A 19,675-nucleotide genomic window follows, 5' to 3' on the forward strand; every position below is an offset into this window, starting at 1 on the left:
TTACAAACGATGAATATTGTGAGGATAGCAGTGAGACCATAGGATGTATTGTGAGGATAGCAGTGAGACCATAGGATGTATTGTGAGGATAGCAGTGAGACCATAGGATGTATTGTGAGGATAGCAGTGAGACCATAGGATGTATTGTGAGGATAGCAGTGAGACCATAGGATGTATTGTGAGGATAGCAGTGAGACCATAGGATGTATTGTGAGGATAGCAGGGAGACCATAGGATGTATTGTGAGGATAGCAGTGAGACCATAGGATGTATTGTGAGGATAGCAGTGAGACCATAGGATGTATTGTGAGGATAGCAGTGAGACCATAGGATGTATTGTGAGGATAGCAGTGAGACCATAGGATGTATTGTGAGGATAGCAGTGAGACCATAGGATGTATTGTGAGGATAGCAGGGAGACCATAGGATGTATTGTGAGGATAGCAGTGAGACCATAGGATGTATTGTGAGGATAGCAGTGAGACCATAGGATGTATTGTGAGGATAGCAGTGAGACCATAGGATGTATTGTGAGGATAGCAGTGAGACCATAGGATGTATTGTGAGGATAGCAGTGAGACCATAGGATGTATTGTGAGGATAGCAGTGAGACCATAGGATGTATTGTGAGGATAGCAGTGAGACCATAGGATGTAGTACATTTATGGGTGATAATGTTTACGACAAGACATTAATCAATTGTTTGTATCGAGCCCGATTTAAACTTTTGGTAGTTATTTCACTACAATGTAAGGTGTTCTGTTATAATTGGTTTACAAATATCGACAAATACAAACATGGTGTCAGATTGGTTAGTGCCGAAATAGTGCGTTTTGCGTACAATGCTAACAATCTCGTAACGTAGATTAAGATACACGAGATATAAATCTGATCTGTGATTTAATTAACATTTAGGTGCACAAACCAATATCTGATAAAACGAGGCCAATCCAGTAGACACTTGGTCAATTTCTGATGAATATACTTACCTAACCAAATGATGGCAATCAATATCATTGTCTTTTTGGTGGTTCGTATTGCCATTGATCTTAACGGCATGGTAATCACTTTGTATCTATCTACCGTCAAGGCGGTGAGAGTCCCACATGTTGCTTGCACAGTTACCTGGTAGACAAGGTATACAAATTAATGTCAATAATGATTGGACACAATCAATATCCTAATTAATCTAAATAACCATTTTGTTCAATCATTAGTTTACCAGATAATAACAGTGTTGGTTCATTGCGAATAATTGACCAATGATATTTTAAAATAATATAATATCTTATTAATAGCATTGATAATTAAAATTTTGTTTCTCTTGAAAACGCTAATAAATTACACACGACAGTACACACTACTATATAAACGAGACATACATGAGAACGAGGTTAGAAAACAGTTGAACCCGTCCAATCTCGTTAACTTAGAAAAATGTAATACTATGCTGGTGACGGGAGCTCATTTCAAACATATACGCAAGAGAAAGAAAGGAAAGTACGAAGGAAATAATCCATCAGTCTGATACAAAGGTATGCGACATCTGGCAGTGACAGTTGTCTCAAATGATGGATACAATTGATAATATTCACCGTGACCTAGGAGAATATTCCTAGCAATCGATTTAATCGTGAACATGAGCATACAGCTGATGGCACCAATTTATCAAACCGGTAATTCACTTGTATCGATCCATCAACAAATCAACCCCCAGTCGTCTATTGACAATACATTTCATTCAATTTTAAAATTCTTATCAGGACAAGCGTATATAGTGTTTCCTTTTACGTTTACTGTATGGAGATCGAACCGCTAATGGAGTAGAACGAGATTTTCGGATACAACAGTGTTGTTTACAACATTCAGAACAACTATGAAAGATGGAAATCTATCCAATCACTGTTCAATGTCCTTCTAAACAATCGCTAATGATCCGACCATTCATGTAATTTGTTTGTTTAAGTATTCCAGTGATTGATGTTTTTGTCTCTTTGTTGTGTACTTTCCGTTTTCGATAGATCAAGTATTGGCAATAATATAATAATTATACTTGTATAGGTGTATACCTTGTTGGTTTGATTAGGATTCTGTGCCACCCCCAACCCCAACCAACCAACCCCCAACTTGTTATAGGAACAACACGGCGATTTTACTTTTTACTGGATGGCATGAGTTTACACAGACATCCACTCATATTGACAAGCAGCATTACGATGTCACATTTCAAGTAAGCCTTTCAAGTAAATATTAATAGGGATGCATGTACATATAAAAATTGGAGAATATTACGGTAATACGGCCCAATCAATGCATTTCAGCGCGATGATTGCAACCACGGGTATTAGTCGAATAACTTATTCGCACGTTGTAATAAAAACAGTTCTATAGCTGCCTAAAGTTGAATAGAAATCCCTGACTATTCACGCTGGTCATAAAAACTTTATCTGTCATTCATATAAACATTATGACTAATACACAAGCCTGACTTAGATAACCCCATTAAATTGTAGTCATTGGATTGCATGCAGGTATATGATCAGTGTCGTATCTAAGTGAGCAATTATGTAACGTTGACATGCATTTAGTTCTTCCCATGAGAATATTATTTAATGATATATCACGCTTAGGAAAAGTAAAACAAACTCCAATGTTGATTACTTTGCAGTCAGCCGCGGTTGGTTGAAACGACCGTGCGCCGTTTGAATCTATTAGACCCCACTCCCCATTAGTCCCACATACATATGTTTACTCAATGCTAAAACCCAAGAACTATTATATTCCGTACGTATTGTATTAACAGTGTGGTAGTTGACTGGAAATTGCGCGTGCGTCGTTTGGTAGTTTTGTATGACATTGAATAATACTATGTTATGCTTATGATAAATCAGAGCCTAGAGTACACGTTTAAATGCAATTTAGACCAATAGCAAATATAATTTATTCACTATTACTTAGGAAGGATGCTTTTGACATTTGGGAGATTATTATAATCCCGAGACTAGTCCACGAGACATGTACTATCCACGAGAGGCTTAGAATGCAAATTATTTAAACTCCGTCTGAAACATTATTGTTATGTTTGAATTGGTTGAAATGAATTCGTGCGACTATATTGCATATACACTTAGTGAGCTGTATTGAAAACATAGTTCTATATAGATGAAGAATGCTTCCAACTAATATGTCATATGGGGAGGTGGGGAAGCACGCTTCATGACACATTAATACGAACGTTTTGAAGATTCATATCATGCATAGAAACGGAAACACAGCGTCGGCATGACTCCCATAAGGGCGTCATACATGCCTAGCATCATGGAAATGAACAAGATAACCAAATGTAAGAAAACTCACACGTACATGCGTTTAAGGGTCAGTCACTGCGATTACAGAATAGTAATGTAAGGGGAACTTAGTTTCCATCACTCGTATGTACGCATGAATCGGTAGTAATTGTATACATTGTGGAAATCACTCTCAATGTCATTACACCTCATTACTCACATATTTTAACTTCTATACATATATATGTCTAGCTATTTTGAATTATAGTTACTTAAGGCAAATATTATCTACTACTATATGCCATAATTATCAATTCGAATTCGTTTATTTATGTACATCGCTTCAGATTTAGGTTTGGTGTTATGGTATTTCTTCTTCATCTGCGTGGTAACGATATAAATCAGTCTTTGGCGCCCCATTTCCGTGGTATAGGTTGAACAATTGTTCGCATAATGCGAAGTAGATACGCTTACAATTACTTGCACAATATTAATTCATAAAGTGGATATATAGTGATTGCGATTTATCAACAACTATGGGCACTTGGCGATTTCATTTCCTGTCATATTGTTACATCAACGCATACATTGCAATACAATATGATACAACTAATATAGTGACGTATCTGCAGGCGAGTTATTAAAATAGTTAAGAACAAACAAACAGTTTAAATAACAGACGAAGCGACGCCATGGTTTCACATGCCACGCACCGAGCTCTGTGTTGATTGATATGTTATCAAACATAAACATTTTGGCCGGTCGATTTATCCAGTGCCTAGCAACAATCGTCAGTTATCATTCTCCATATGCTTCAATGGTAATAATGGTTCTATACCAGCTATTTTGATGTCTGATAGCATCTTATTTGAAAGCGATCTGTACGTGTTTACGCGACAATTTGCAGAACGTATGTAGTATACTGTGTGAAATGCACATCTCATAGCGGGGATGGTTATACTCTGTAACACTCGTAGCCAGAACTCGGTTGATATTTTGTTATCTCAAATATAATTATCAATAGATACGTTTCCTATCAAAGTGTATCGACGACTGAAATGCTACATCTGAGGTTTTTTGTGTCAGTTTCAGCAGCATGATGTTAGTCACCGAGCCCAGTGCTAAACTGCAAAATGACAAAACAATGTTCGTTCAATCCACCACTCTTTAAAATAAGTCTGAGATCAGCTAACTCCTCAAGGGAATACTACATACAAGAACTCTCCCCAATGATGATTTCTTACTTGGCTTTTAACCAATTTCTATTTTCTCCGGTTAAAATCCCACTGCAACAAGGCGCCATGAGATTGCGTCTATTTGACTTTTGATGAATCTATTTTGGTTGAGCATTATTCCTGGTGATGAGGAAAGCGCCAGTCTCAATCACTTCAAGATAAATTCAACTTCGACATTTAGCGGTTATTGTTAACTAAACGTTATTTATGAGACATTATATAAGGACATATGGGGTTGAGTACCTACACCGCAAGCCGCCTCCTCTCTACGCGGAGCTATCTCTCATTCATGCTAAAATAGATGGCCAATTGAGAGAAGATTATTGGATAAAAGAAGCTAACTATTTCAAAGCTAAGGATTAAACAATTATACAAAAATACTTTGCACCAACATTTTTGCGGGAAAACTATAGCGTTATGGCATTCCATCTACCTATCTTTGCATTGGGGAACTCTAATCTGATTTTGTCACCATTTTAAAATGTATCACCCAGTCCGCATCCATCTGAGTTTACTATGGCATATCATTGGGGTTACACTGACTGATAAAAAGCCTTCGGTCCCTTGACGATCACAGAATAAAACGCTCTCCTCCATCACCTGCCAGTGCTAACTTACAAGCTGCCTTGAGGTTACATGCATCTTGCATTCATTAATTTGAACATGTTTTGTATTATACTGTATTTTAATCGTCTAGATTGTATGTGATTGAAACACCATATATTTCGAGCTACAGATTTGTGAATCGCCATAAGATGTTTTTTTTTTTCAATTTTCAAGTCATATCACTGTCCCAGTCCGAAGAATAGCTACTGGTCATTGCGAGAATATCCCGAAAATTCTTCATGATTTCATTACCTCGCATTTAACCACAGTGAACCTATTGTCGAGAACGGTATTTCTGTCACGAGCAACGGGAATAAGAAGGTTTCTCATTGTCCTTCTGCGCGTGGAAATCACACAAAATTCTCTCTCACGAGAAGATGGCCATTACAGACTGTTGATGTAGTCCTTTTTCTAATGAATTGTTATTAACAGAAAGATTGCTTCGCTACCTTACACGGGATCTCGTAACATGTTTTTGTAATCCAATTCATTGCACAAACAGTAATTTCGTTAGATCGATTACACCCTGTTTATTTTTTATCAGGAGTAGGTAAACCAATCAAGGCTTACATAATTACTCAATTACTTAGAACGGAAGCGACTTTGAAGCAAGTGTAACTCTTTTTAAATAAAACTCTGGACAAGCACGTATGGCTTCGCACCTAATCCAAAGTTGTACAATGTAACATAGCAAAACCATTATGAGCTTGCCTTTGGTGTATGGAAATTAGTACGCATATCCAAATAGCAGTTATTATTATACATCTGGCACCGTAACGCCATAAGTTACAAAGTGTCGTAATTTTGCGGTATTGCACTGGGTATTTTCATCCTACCATACCAGGAAATGCGAATTCCAAATATGGAGCGATTACGCGCGTGAGCGTCCTCTAATAATACAAACAAATATGGCTGCCATCGGAGTTCGACCGGGCTCCACACGAAGAAGTTCGCTGATTCTGTTCAAAATTTTTTGGATTTCGGCATTCCCATGATGTTTCCTTGGAAGGAAAAGATGTATAATAATAAGGTTATTACGCACATACATTCATTTCAATATACGATTAGAGCGGAAAAATACATAACAGACTATATCGTAACATGTATCATAAATGCCCGGCACACCATGCTCAAACGTAACCAGTACGTACGTAGTAGAAGTAGTTGTGATCGAAATTAAGCAGACGCGCTTCCCGTTATGCCACATCGCACAGCTCCAAAAATGACAGCTTAAAATAGCGTGCATTGAATGCGCTCTACAATGACTAGTTGGACAAGGGCAATTCGAATCTCCGACGTCACAAATAACGGGTAGAATTTAATTCCGGACACAAATGAAGCCTAGTATAATCATGGTCAGAATGACCTAGCCATTTACGAACTTCCGCGGGAACAAATATGCCAACTATGCAGTTAACTAGTGTAAGTAATGGAAATTACAAGTACATATACGAACATATAAACATGAAACACGAGATTCGAACTCAGCAAATTCACCTCGCAATTATAGTAGTAAATAGTAAGCGCTTCGAAGCAATGTCCTCTGTGTATGTCATTTCTAAGATCATTGTTCTCAACATTATACCATCCATGATCACGTGACCCATTGTTCTCGTACGTTAATTCCTACAAATTCATACATGTAACTTTGTTTTCATGTGGTAGGGTAAACCGCTACGGTTGTATTCATACGCAGATTGTAATTTGCATAACTCTTATACCTGTATTTCTTTAGCTACATAACAACTACAACAACAACAACAACTGTAAATCAGACCTCACACCTTGCTAAGACTATGCAGTTTTGGTCTATGTACAACGTCTGGAGTTGACGAGAAGATAGGTTTATTCCTCAACTTGGCAAGGATAGGGTTCGAACCTACATCGAGTAGTTCCTTTTTTTTGACTGGCTGCAAAACGAATGATATTGTACAGAAAAGTGTATTGTACATTATGATAACTACAGTATAGTGGAAATACATTTGTAGAAATTGAATAGCGTCTTACATTGCAATGGCCATCGCCCGTGTCCTGCCCAATAAGAGATCCGTAATAATGTACACAGCGCGTTTAGTTGTTGGTTTACACGAAATTCGAAAACACGCTCAATCGCCGCATTTTAATTGAATTGAGTGCACACACGAATGCATCTAAAAAAACATAAAGATATAGTGCTTGACAAAATTATTGGTTACTGTTCCAAAAAAACTCTAAAACGTCATTTGAACCAATTGTCAACTTGCTGTGCGAACATCGCAATGCAAACACTCCCTCGCCACGTTATGTAAGGAGTACACACAAGAAAAGGTGCTCGGACTCGGAATAGTAACAATTAATCGGTAACTTTGAACAGTATAACTATCAAACATTGCAAGCATATATTCCTCATTAGTTGAGACACTGTAAGATTATTCACGGGAAGCGGACACGTAGTGCCCGCATCACTGGCGCCTCCTTATTTACAGATCACTCGACCGATAACTATCTTTGATGTCGTGCTCGGTACATTTTCGTTTAAAGTTCAACGTCAATATTGTACAAATCTAACTTCAGTATAATGTAACATGAATGTAAATTATCCCATAGTGCTTTGCGTAAAATAAGACCTTGCCATTGGCTCTAGAGATTACACTACTAACGTGAGAAAGCAGGCACGGGAGATCGTCGTAACTCTGACCCCACTTTACGGCATTTAGTCATCGTATTCTACGACCTCTTTAAGGCGCCTAGTGGATATTACAACAGCGTATGAATACACCAATCAGCTTGCATCACAAGACCTATGTGCGCGAAAAAGGAAACTTATGTATATTTTTTCTGGCATCGATAATGTGTATACTAACACCTTTTAACGAACGAAGATGTACTACACTTGTTATCGACAAAAACAAGAAAACCTTCGTAATGAAGCAAACGCCGATTGGCCATGTCGCTCCAATGACGTCCACTTTCCATTGCAGGCTTAATCGCCGTATTTTGTCAAATAAAATAAAATATAGCGATTGAGATTGTGCATACTGGCGACATTATTATTCTTGTTTAGTATTCAATAATTGTCAAATGGCCCTCGGTAGGAATATAGAGTGCATGTGGCAATGATGGCCGCCGAAATTTAACGACAGCAGTGTGAATTGCATGGGCATAAAACAAAATCTGATCATGGTTTGGCAATTGCGACTGTGGTTATATTGTTGATATGACGGCCCATGGCAGTTATAATAGCCGCAATTACAGCTGTGCTCACTGCTGCGTGAACTTGGGAAAAAATTGAATAAACCAAAAGCAATATATGATATATCTATATATATATAGATTGCTATATATAAATTGTCTTGGATAGAGAGTTTAATTTACCTTCGTCGCAATTTATTGTAGTATCAGATATCAAGCTAGTTTACGTTTCTGACGTTTTTTATTATAACAACAGTAGCTAGGATATGCTTATTATTATTTGTTTAATAATAAGCCTTTGCAATAATTAATACCGAGAAACGCTTGGAAAATACGCCATCTAACAACTTTACAGGGAATTTGACCTAAGCTCAACTTGTGTTGGGGTGGGTGTCTCGCTAGGCTAATAGTATATAATCGTTCATGCTGTAGCAGACTGCTTTCTCTCGGTAAAGTCACCTGTCTTCGTTCGTGGCGAAGGGCTGTTTTTAAAGGGTTTAAAAAGATATCTTGGTATGGTCACGTGGTACTATGAATTCATACATACACAGGGTGTGTGGGCATACTTTTGTCTGATCGCTGCATAGATAATAGCTGGTCAGAAAACGGTTCATTCAAACTTTTATTCAGCCCGTATCAAAATCCAAACAACTCTGGTAGCCGGCTGACATGCTTGTAATAGTGAGTGTATATATTATTCACTCCTTATCAGTTTAAATGTGATGCTAATTCTGATTCAATTCTCACATTCACGCGACTAAAAATCCAATCAAGATAAACACAAGATTGGATTCAGCTATACAACACACACCTGATTTCGCAGTGTAAACGGTATTTAGAAGAGAGCGTCACACACAGATGCATTGTGGGTAACTTCAAAGATCAATGCGATTTTCAAAACACGGAATGCCTTGAGAAAGAAACGCACTACGAAACGATAAGTCTTTCTACCCACTTTATAGACAAATTATACATTTCGTTTTGAGTACTTAGAATTTAATGAAGTTGTAAACGGCAATATATAAGCAAAGAAACAACCTAAACACTAAATTACGAACTATGCAAAAGCGACTACGCATGTGTTTTGAATTACAGGTACGTACTATTAATCCAAAGTGCATGCGCATCAAGTTCTTTTTTTCATGAAATAAACTCAGTATTAGTTTGTGTTTTCTATGAACAAAGTTTCTAGTTTGCAACTTGAATAAACCACACTCCAGAGTGTGAATATCAACACACATCATAATACTTCATACTGCACACATTTTTTACAAGGACGACTTTAGGGGAAAGTATACGCTAGAATATTAAAGACTGACAATCACCTTGTGGATAATATAACAAAGTAGAGTAACCTTCACCGCAGAACGGACGCGATCTTTAACTGTGTTTATTCTCACCCTTCATATCATGGCAAATACGTGCGTTTTAAAGGTCGGCGCCACAATATTACGTACATATGTGATTGATCAACAAAATAAATAACGTATTCGCGGAGTATTCGCTTCATGGTTACATAGTAGGGAGTAAAGTGCTCGTAGACGTATGTTTGTTGATATGCTGGGAGGACCCTAATAAGTTTTGATTGATTCTCGTGATCATATACTGTAAATGCATTATTTACCGAGAATCAATTCTAATATTTTAAAATCTACATGACAGAATCATGAACTTAAAATACAGTGATTATGCTCGAAATATTAAAATAGTACAGAGTTGTCGTATTTGCATTCCATGAGTGGGAGATGCCTCTCCAATAAAGACACCCGTTTTTTCACGTGTATCACATATGTGTAATACAAACATTGGGAAGTACATTTTCGAACGTGTAGTGTTGTAGTTCAACTTTCGGCGAGTTTAATTTAGAAAATTAGGCGAGAATTTATTTATTTATATGCAGTACAAAACACATCCATTACCGGGAACAGAACGTCTCGATATGTACTTGTGCATACGATTCTAACAAAATTATCGACACAATTAGTGGCATAACTGTGAAGCTTGGGCACATGGAAAACCGTGGGCATCAGAGTCTTCACAAATTGAAAATAGATACATCACGGACATCACACGATGTTGGACCGTGGGAACAGGAGAATCGACAGTGCATGGTTCGTGTTTGTCTCTATCACTATCACGCACTATCACTATCATCCTTAGCAAATACTACGCCAAGTGAAAAACCTGTTTTTCTCCCTCTGTTAACTGTACGACTCAGTCATATTGACTGCCAGTATCACGTGTCAGTCGCACTAAAAGTCAAGTGCAAAATCAAATCAATACCATCGACCGATGCCTGTTTTTCTTCTCCGCCAAATCAAGGTCTGTTCTCGACCGTATCATTAATGGTAATGTGCTTAACGCCTGTATTCTCGCGCCACTTGTCGATACACTGCACGTGTAAAATTGTACATACATATCTTGTTTACGCATGAAATTTACGCATATGTTCGTTATATTTTCAACATCGTCATGCATATTAAGCAATTAATTTCACACGGTGATCTAGGCTTATGGTGCACAACTGGAGGACGTGTATCTCGGATCATATATGTGAGATCTACAATTTCACTTTATCGATTGTGATTACCTTGAATGTTTTCTGAATCTAGACGCAAACTGTGATTGACTAAAAATTGATGGTAACCGATTTTGAGACAAATTAAACATCGATACTTTTTTTTAATCATGTGCTTGTATAAATTTAGAAGAACACGAACTCTAATCTGTAGGTGTGTATGTAATCATGGCCAATCGCTCGATTCAATTGAATTAAACAAATATCATTAAGTTCTACCGACCTCAGACAACTGTGAATCGGGTCCATCAAATGGGTGATTGTACGGATTTATCTTCTTATTATTTGTAATAACGATAATAAAAAATACATATTATGTTATGAAGGTCGTCAAATATAGTTACATATACTGATGTCGATTTGAAATCGTCATTTGCGATCAACCGTTGTATCCCTTAAAAATTGATCGAACCAATGCAATCACGAGAATGTGTTAAACACCTTGATCCCGGGACAGATTGTCAACTCCACTGGGAGATTAAAAATACGAGTAGGATAACACCGACAGGCTGTATACATCGAATTGCACCACCTTTCGTGTCTACAACGATCACATGATCGGATGCATATGAATTATGCCATAGCTCGTGAAGTCGCAACACTTAGGCAAAAACACATTTTTGCTCATAACAAGAATTTCTAGAGGCAGACCGCCTGCCCACCCACTTGACGTGTTCTTGTGCCGGAACTCGTATTACGTAAGTGCAGCACGCGAGGCGTTAACTGCGTCGTTTCAAATTGATTGTTTGTTTAATGGATGCAATCAGCTCGCATGCGTTGCGTACACATACCTCAATCCCCTGCCGAGCACTTTCGATTTCTCACGCCATGACATCTAATGCTTTAGATGAAAATTTTTTTCTGAAACTAACAGTTGGTTAGTTCAATTTATAATTGGGAATATTGTTATGACATACACACAAAATACAAATACAATAATAAGTGCGGTCTCAGGCAATGTATCTGTTATCTAATTCTTTTCTCCTTGAACATACACCCGATCACATAAGGTCTCTATTTATATCACAACAGTTTAAAAGGCTTGCCAGGTCCTTATTTACCGGATATTCCTCTCCAGTTTCTGAGAGTCGGACTTTATAGACTCTTCAGTTAAAACTAAAAGGTTTTTCAGCTCAGTGCGTGGGCGGAGAAGGAAGCATCATTAATCCACAACAAATTTATACATTTAGACATCTATAATGATATTCCAGTTCAAAGTGTAAACGTAATCTGTTCTAATATTGGCAAGGTATATATTTAATTACATGAAACTAGCATGCATTCCAAGATCTGTTATGTAACATTTGGTGTGATGACATTTCAGTTCAAAGTGTAAACGTAATCAGTTTTGATATTGGCAAGGTATATATTTAATTACATGAAACTAGCATGAATGCAAAGATGTGTAACTTTTGGTGCGCAATAAACACTAAATATGGGATTTTTAGAATCACGTGACTTACAACACTGATATTATACGGACATATGGCGCAATATTATATTGTTAAAATCATTACAACGCCTGTCGGATAAATTCTAGTTATACTCTTCAAACTACTTTATTTGATCAAACTGGAAGTTTTCATCGTTGGTCAACATTTGCATACATATAAGAGGTCGTGTACTTTTATTTCTTGACGCGTGAAAGTCGTTAGTTTAGTTTGTCTTTTCTATCAACGACAAAGGGTCATGTGATAAAGAAGAGTCACTTGTTGAACATTGCAATATCACAGGAAAATCAACCTGAAAAATTGTCAAGTACAAAAGGGACACTTATTATGTACTATAACACAATGAAAGCACTACAATCGTCACCACGTAAGCTGTTTGTTTACTTGAATTCCGACCGCGCGCTGCGTGACGATTACGGCGTTGCCATATGAACTCACCGTGACGAAAGACGGGACAAATTAAATCGAGGGAGTCGTCGCCTGCGCATGCGTCAGATGGCCATAGCATGTCATTGTTTACAAACAAGCGTCTACCCATGAGCCTTTGCGTTCTTAGTGTGTTTTGTTGTCATCGTTGGAACTCAAATACCGCACGTGTGCGACCCTCCCGCTTTAATCGTGGGAATGTATATGAACGTTGTCACGGTGATGCGAATTTCACGCATGCACATATATACAATAGGGCGCAAATGATGCTAAGCTGATAAGCGATTTGCGTTAATATTTTAATCTGCCAATTTCATTTTTCAATCCAATTTTTATGTGATCGACTTATTGTCACTTTATATTTGCCTTATTTTTTAAAGCTCATTAGTATCGTAATAAATAAATGTTAGTGTTTCATGACAATGGCATCTTAAGTTGAATAGTATCTTTATCCCCCAGATATATTTCATTGCATTCCCCGGTATATCCCCGATTTGGTGAGACAATATTTGATAGCATATTTGGTACTGCGCCGAGATCTCGTTGAGAACGAGAGAACCACGGGACTTGTCCTCAATCAGTGTTATAATCTCTCCGAGATCGCGTCCACTATCCCACTGATCAATGTAATCACGGTTTTGATGAAGGATGTGAATCACTTGTACGAGCCATGGCATGGACGCAGTAACGTGTCGTTAAGAACGCGCGTTAGGGTAATCACAGCATAGGCGCGACAAACGTAATTTATTTAGGAGCGATGCGAGAATGGTTTCAACTTACATCAACTTACAAAAATCGCGCCGTGTTTCTCATTTTAATACAACCGCCCATCCGGTTTTCATGTGATTGATAGAATGAATACATATTATACATATGTGAAGGTTCAGCAGAGTTTATGTGCTCGATTTTCACTACAACACATATAATCACTAATTATTATAAAATAATAACGGGTTGTATATATCTTTTCAAAATTACCTCAACTCACACAAGATTAAAATGTATTAATAACGCACTGGCGAATTACAAATCATAAAAGTTGCAGTGTGTGGCCCTTTAATCTGAACTGACATATCTGTCATGGCCGATCGGTGGCCTTTGCCCCGACGATTAAATGTCGTCATTATATTGATTACATTACGCTAATATCTATATATATACACAAACACCTATTCATCTTTGTATTGTTTATAATTGCATTAGACTAATGAGCTGTTCGTGTATTATAGTACGGATTTGCGAATAAAGTGTTTATTATTTTACGGCAATAGTATTATTTCATCGTTGCAGCAGGGAAACGATTTAACATACCTCGTGAAATGTAACGGATGTTTTCCAGTTTAATACGAGTATTACTAGCTAAACTATACATGCAAATGACTCGGTGAAATTGGGAATAGAATAAAGAATACTAAATGCAACAAAAATAATTCTGTGTTTAGGTTGCAGCATCGTGAACTTGACCTCGCATCCTATTAGGCTGTTATCTTCAGAAGTAATGACTGACAGATTGGGTTTCATCTCAAGTGCATTAGTCCAAATGTGACTTCATTAAATTGAAATGCCATTTCTATGATGAAGACACCGAAACTGATTATACTGGGTTCAAACAAATAGATGTATTATTATGCATGTGTAATGATATTATTTGACGTTCATGGGAGTGATTTTTTTTATTCACCCATCGCGTCTTCTGTTTCACTATTCTATGTAACTATGGTATTTAAAACAGCTAGTCACGTGGTTCTGGCTCTCAACCAGATCTTAGCGGCGTGTTGCGGATAGCGTTCGAACGCACGAGACGCTGCGACTGACGCGCTTTGAACGCCATAGTATGCATATATTAATGTATTTTTCTGTAGTCTATTAGGTAATTTTGGACCAACTGAGTATAATTTCCCATTTGGTACACTGGTCAAATAATGTGAAAGATTGACCATCTAATCGAAGACTCGAATCTACGTATATCCCATGGATCGATCGCCAAAAAATATGTTACCGTATTATTTCTTTGCGAGATAAAAAAAACAAGGTCGCATGCCATTATTCCCAAATAATCGAATGTGCCGGGTATATCGGTCATACTGAATAAGCGTTTCCGGCAAATTCAACTGCCTCAAATGTCATGGCTTTTAGAACGAATTACGATTAATTGTGTATTAATGTAGTTCATGATAGAACTAATGTAATATGTACATCGTATCACAGCAGTAGGCGAATATTAAAAATGTGTGACTAAGTCTGTGTCATATATAATGAGGAAAAGGCCCAACTTTCAGACAGAAAAAACAAACAAAAATGATTGTTTTTTCGTAATATTACGAAACCAGATTCCCAAATTTAAAAAATATGGGCAATTACAATGTTTTAATATAAAATACACGAATGATAAAAACTGCATAGATCAAGATAGCGTGATTTGCATTCTTTGTACGGGTTTTCACGGCATTACGCTCGAGTCACAGATTTGCTGGATACATGGTGTGGGCCCGATATCAATCCTAGACCCAAAGAATCAACGTAGTCATGGCGGATGACCCGTGAAATATATACGTCAATCATATAACAAATACAACCCCCCAAGAGATAGACTCGTCTTGACAATATTGCCTGTAGGAATTGCAATCTTCCGGGAAACAATGTTATCATCTTTCAGTCAAAAGTTACGAATTAGACGTAAATAATGCGTATTTAGACGGCGTATTTAAGTAAAATCCGATTAAATGAAGTGGAAAATAACCTTCACCGGGAATTGACGGTATGGAAGCAATTACAAGAAAACTCGTGGAATGTTAAATATACGTTATGGATTAATATTCAGGACGACATCCCGGTGACGTCACAAATTGTGTGTCACGCGTACACCTTGACGTGATAGGATCAAGTTTATCTTTGCTAATATTTTGAATATGACTTTTACGCTTAAGTTGAAGGGCGATATAATCATTTTCGTATCGACATATCTGGCTTTAAATATGACTAAAATATATAAGTTTTGGAACACTCTTATTCGTTTGTACCTAATACTAAGTTTTGCGGCGTTTCAGGGTATTTGTATTTGTAACACTACAGATTAAGAAAACACGATTAATCTCGGTGGGCATTGTTGAAATGAAATGGCGGCAGGTGATTGATGGAATTTAATTAAATAGAGATTTATTGTAAATGTAAGGTATGTTGTATTTCACACAACGATCAACTCTCATTCTGTTTTATAGTGTAACAATGTGTGCAGTTTGCCGTGATTAACTAGTCATTTAATTAATTAAAATTTTTTAATTAAAAGCCATATTAGATAATACCAACACTAATAATAATACTAAATAGCTAAATAAATAGCTAAATAAATAGCTAAATAGCTAAATAAATAAATAGCTAAATAAATAAATAAATAAATAAATAAATAAATAAATAAATAAATAAATAAATAAATAAATAAATAAATAAATAAATAAATAAATAAATAAATAAATAAATAAATAAATAATACGAAAGTCAGCCTACTAAACCAAACACATTTTAAAAATGGTTTATACTAAAAGTTCGTGCATGCGCAGTTTTTTTGCCGTCGTTAATGAGCTAACATGTCCCCGGGTCATGTTTGGCCAATGGGGCATAATTATTCAAATTGTCAACTGACATCGTATATAATATATATGCATATGCATGGCGTATTGTAAGTCGTGTTGCCGCGTTCTATGAGTTGAAACAGGGGAAAGAATGCGCAAAGCATAGAAGACAATCAATCTTGCGAGAGAAAAAAACAAGCATAAAAAAACGTACACAATGATATCCCCTTGCAGATTTAGCGCCAGTAAAGCTGGGATACTGGTTCAACCTTTATTATTCGATATTATTGGGGCAATGATAAATTAATGTTAATCTAATTTGTGTAATACAGATATTTGTTTTGTAGGGGTTGAGATACCAATCGCCCACTTTACATCAAATTGTCATTTCTAGGTGTTCGATACGACTGGCTTATTTTAAATAGTATATGAAATATATGTTGAAATGTTTTAGTTTATCTGAGAAGGCGTTATTAATAAATAATCAAAGAAAATAGGAACAATCCACATGTACATTTGAACGTATTGCTACTATTGAAGTCTAATGGTGCATCTCCCATCAATTTATCTCGCTTATGTGGACAAACTAGGAGTTATCTCCCTCGTGATCTAACCATTTCATTGCTGTGATTTTTAAACGAGGGGTAAAATCCCACCACCCTGCATAGTTGCAGAAATAATGGCGTAGCGTTTGTTTGATATCTGAATTCCGATCTAAATAGCCACATATAACATATTAAAAAATATTACAAACTGTAATCCACTTTCATCTACACTTAGCTTCGGATCCAAACGCAACCACACGCAGCCAGGTAAGGAATAGTTGATATGTTGAACCCTCCACAACTCCATGCAGAAAATTACATTTGATATACTTAGTAGTCGAACGCACCACAGATATACGAACACCGTGTCAAAGTATGGTTTATTCTTGTGTTGTCGTATTGAGAATAATGAATCTAAATCTGTACTAATATCAACTAAATTGGTTTCAATTATCCCCAGTCCTAATGAGCCATTTAACATGTTAAATTATACCAGAGAGCGAAAAGGTCAGTGGACACTATAACAAATGACTGTAGAGGGAGGAATGACTTTTGGTGAGTGATGTATATTCCATTACCTGTCGTATAATTTGGTGGACAGACGCACAAAGGTCAGAATAAAGACTACTCACTGATTGACTACGTCTGCTGTTTGTCGAATGTTTCAAGTGATTACGCAATCTGTTAATCGTCATTAAACATGTATGGAAACAATCAAGCCTATGTCACGTGGTATATTATTATTGGCTATGAGTGACAAGTGTGTTCAAGCGTATGATTTCTTCAATTATCTGGTTTCGTCAAAATATTTGAAAGTTTTTTTTTTGTCAATCCATGTAGTACTGATAACAGTATACACATGTAGCTAAAGAATAAATTGTTGGTATACAAAAATGTAATTTGAATCTGTTGGATATCATGTCATCGTATATTTATTTAATGCCACCATTGCATCTTGTGTTGGTGAATAACAACGGATTGGATGCAGGAATAACAAATATATTGCAAAGTTATTTAGTACTAATGATTTTATTTGATGGTAAATGTGTTCGGTGGTCTGAGTCGAGACGGTCTGTCGACTTTAAGGATGGCCACAATTTAACTCGAACGGCTCTTGGATAGGAGTTGAGCAGTTTTTATGTATTTGTGTTCAATATATGTGAAGTACATCAAGTTTTGTTTATAACTATGCATTAACACAGGCAACTGCATACAGCATTTGAATAGCATTTCAGACAAATACCGAATATGTAACGCAGTCATGAAAATTATTATTTCGAAACAAAATCCATGATACTCTCGAGTAACTGATCGTGTGTGCACGTTTCATTCCAATAATTCAGAATAATTACTGTAGCCAACATGAAATAAATGGTTGAGATATAAGCAAATACCACGTATGTACACATACATGTACGAAGCGGAATTCAAAGTATTACACCCGGCAATTAACACATCGTTACCCGATCTACTGCACCACCCCGCAAATACACGCCATATTGGATTGTTTACATAGACATATTCGGGAAAGCAGCTCTAAAAATAAATTCCTATCCATTATACGTTTCCATTAAAAGCGTCGATCAAAATTCAAGATGTCTTCCAGCTAAAAAGGTATACAGTGTCATATTCAGTCGGTGTAGCTCATAGGTAATAAATTAACGGAAACTTGATACATGTATATGCAGGAAAATAAACCAAGGTAATAATAATGGGCATGGACATGTGCAACATCAGTTGAACAATCAATTTTTTTTTAATTTTTATTTCAATTCCCATAATTTTATTTTGTTGTACATCTTCCAGATTATATTGTCTCTTTGAGTCTTGATACATACTGAGATCGTCATCCAAAAATCATTCGATGTACTATATCACTGCTAAAATATACGCCGAAAATAAAATATCAATATAAAATTGTGCTAACAGATAAATAAAAGAAAACTAATAAGTCATATTCATCATCATCAAGATCACCGCAACGAAGATGTGACAATTTTGACGTATTTCATTCCATTATCTTTTGTAAAACATTATCATTATATTAACCAGCTGTAACCATGGAAATATATTGACAGAATAAAATCATATTATATGGATACATATGTACATATTGCAGATCAAAAAAAAATATTATATGTAAATCAGTCATATAAATGCCAAGACGTTAACAATGTGTAATAGTGGTGTATTATGAATAAGATAATGAAAACTATATTACAAGGGTAGGGCTACCTGTCATGTTAAGAAAACCATGATTTCAAACCAATGGTTAATGCGTATACTTTTTAATCATATTAAAATAATTTTGTTTTATAATGTGTTATCCTGGTATGAATAATTTGTTGCTACGTCAGTATTCATAATTTAAATATTGAGACGAAAATGCGCATGCGCTTCATATTTACCTATTTGTATAGGTAAATTGAAGCACATTTTCATTATTGTATCAAAAGATATTGAACCTGCCAAAACAATCGTTATTCTTTTAAAATTAAACATCATATCATAATGTTTGTATCAAAATGAATTATCAAATACATATTTTAAACCTGCTGAAATTATAATATCGATTGTTATCCACATAACCATCTGCCAAGATTACGTATGCATGCAAGCAAGACTGGAACTTTTATGTCTTTTACATTTACATTTGGTTTTCCAAGCAGAAGAACAAAATTCTACCAAGGGCAATCCCAGGAGGAACAAAGCGGCAATCAGTTTCCAGTATGAGTATCACTTGAGATGTGAGGGAAAAAGAAAATGTCAAGGCAGTGTGTCTAACACAGCGCTGGGTTCTATGATAT

General features: G+C 36.3%; 1 protein-coding gene across 1 annotated transcript in view; it reads right to left on the reverse strand.

Annotated features, from left to right (window-relative positions):
• Positions 1–19,675, reverse strand: part of LOC100313641 (kisspeptin receptor 2) — a 31,531-nt gene that overhangs the window by 5,481 nt on the left and 6,375 nt on the right. The window contains exon 2 of the mRNA NM_001168102.1: positions 990–1,125. Coding sequence (NP_001161574.1) covers positions 990–1,125 — 136 coding nt within the window. The remainder of the gene's footprint in view (positions 1–989; positions 1,126–19,675) is intronic.

This window comes from Saccoglossus kowalevskii, chromosome 19 (genome assembly GCF_978046115.1).
Source record: "Saccoglossus kowalevskii chromosome 19, keSacKowa6.1, whole genome shotgun sequence".
Lineage (NCBI taxonomy): Eukaryota > Metazoa > Hemichordata > Enteropneusta > Harrimaniidae > Saccoglossus > Saccoglossus kowalevskii.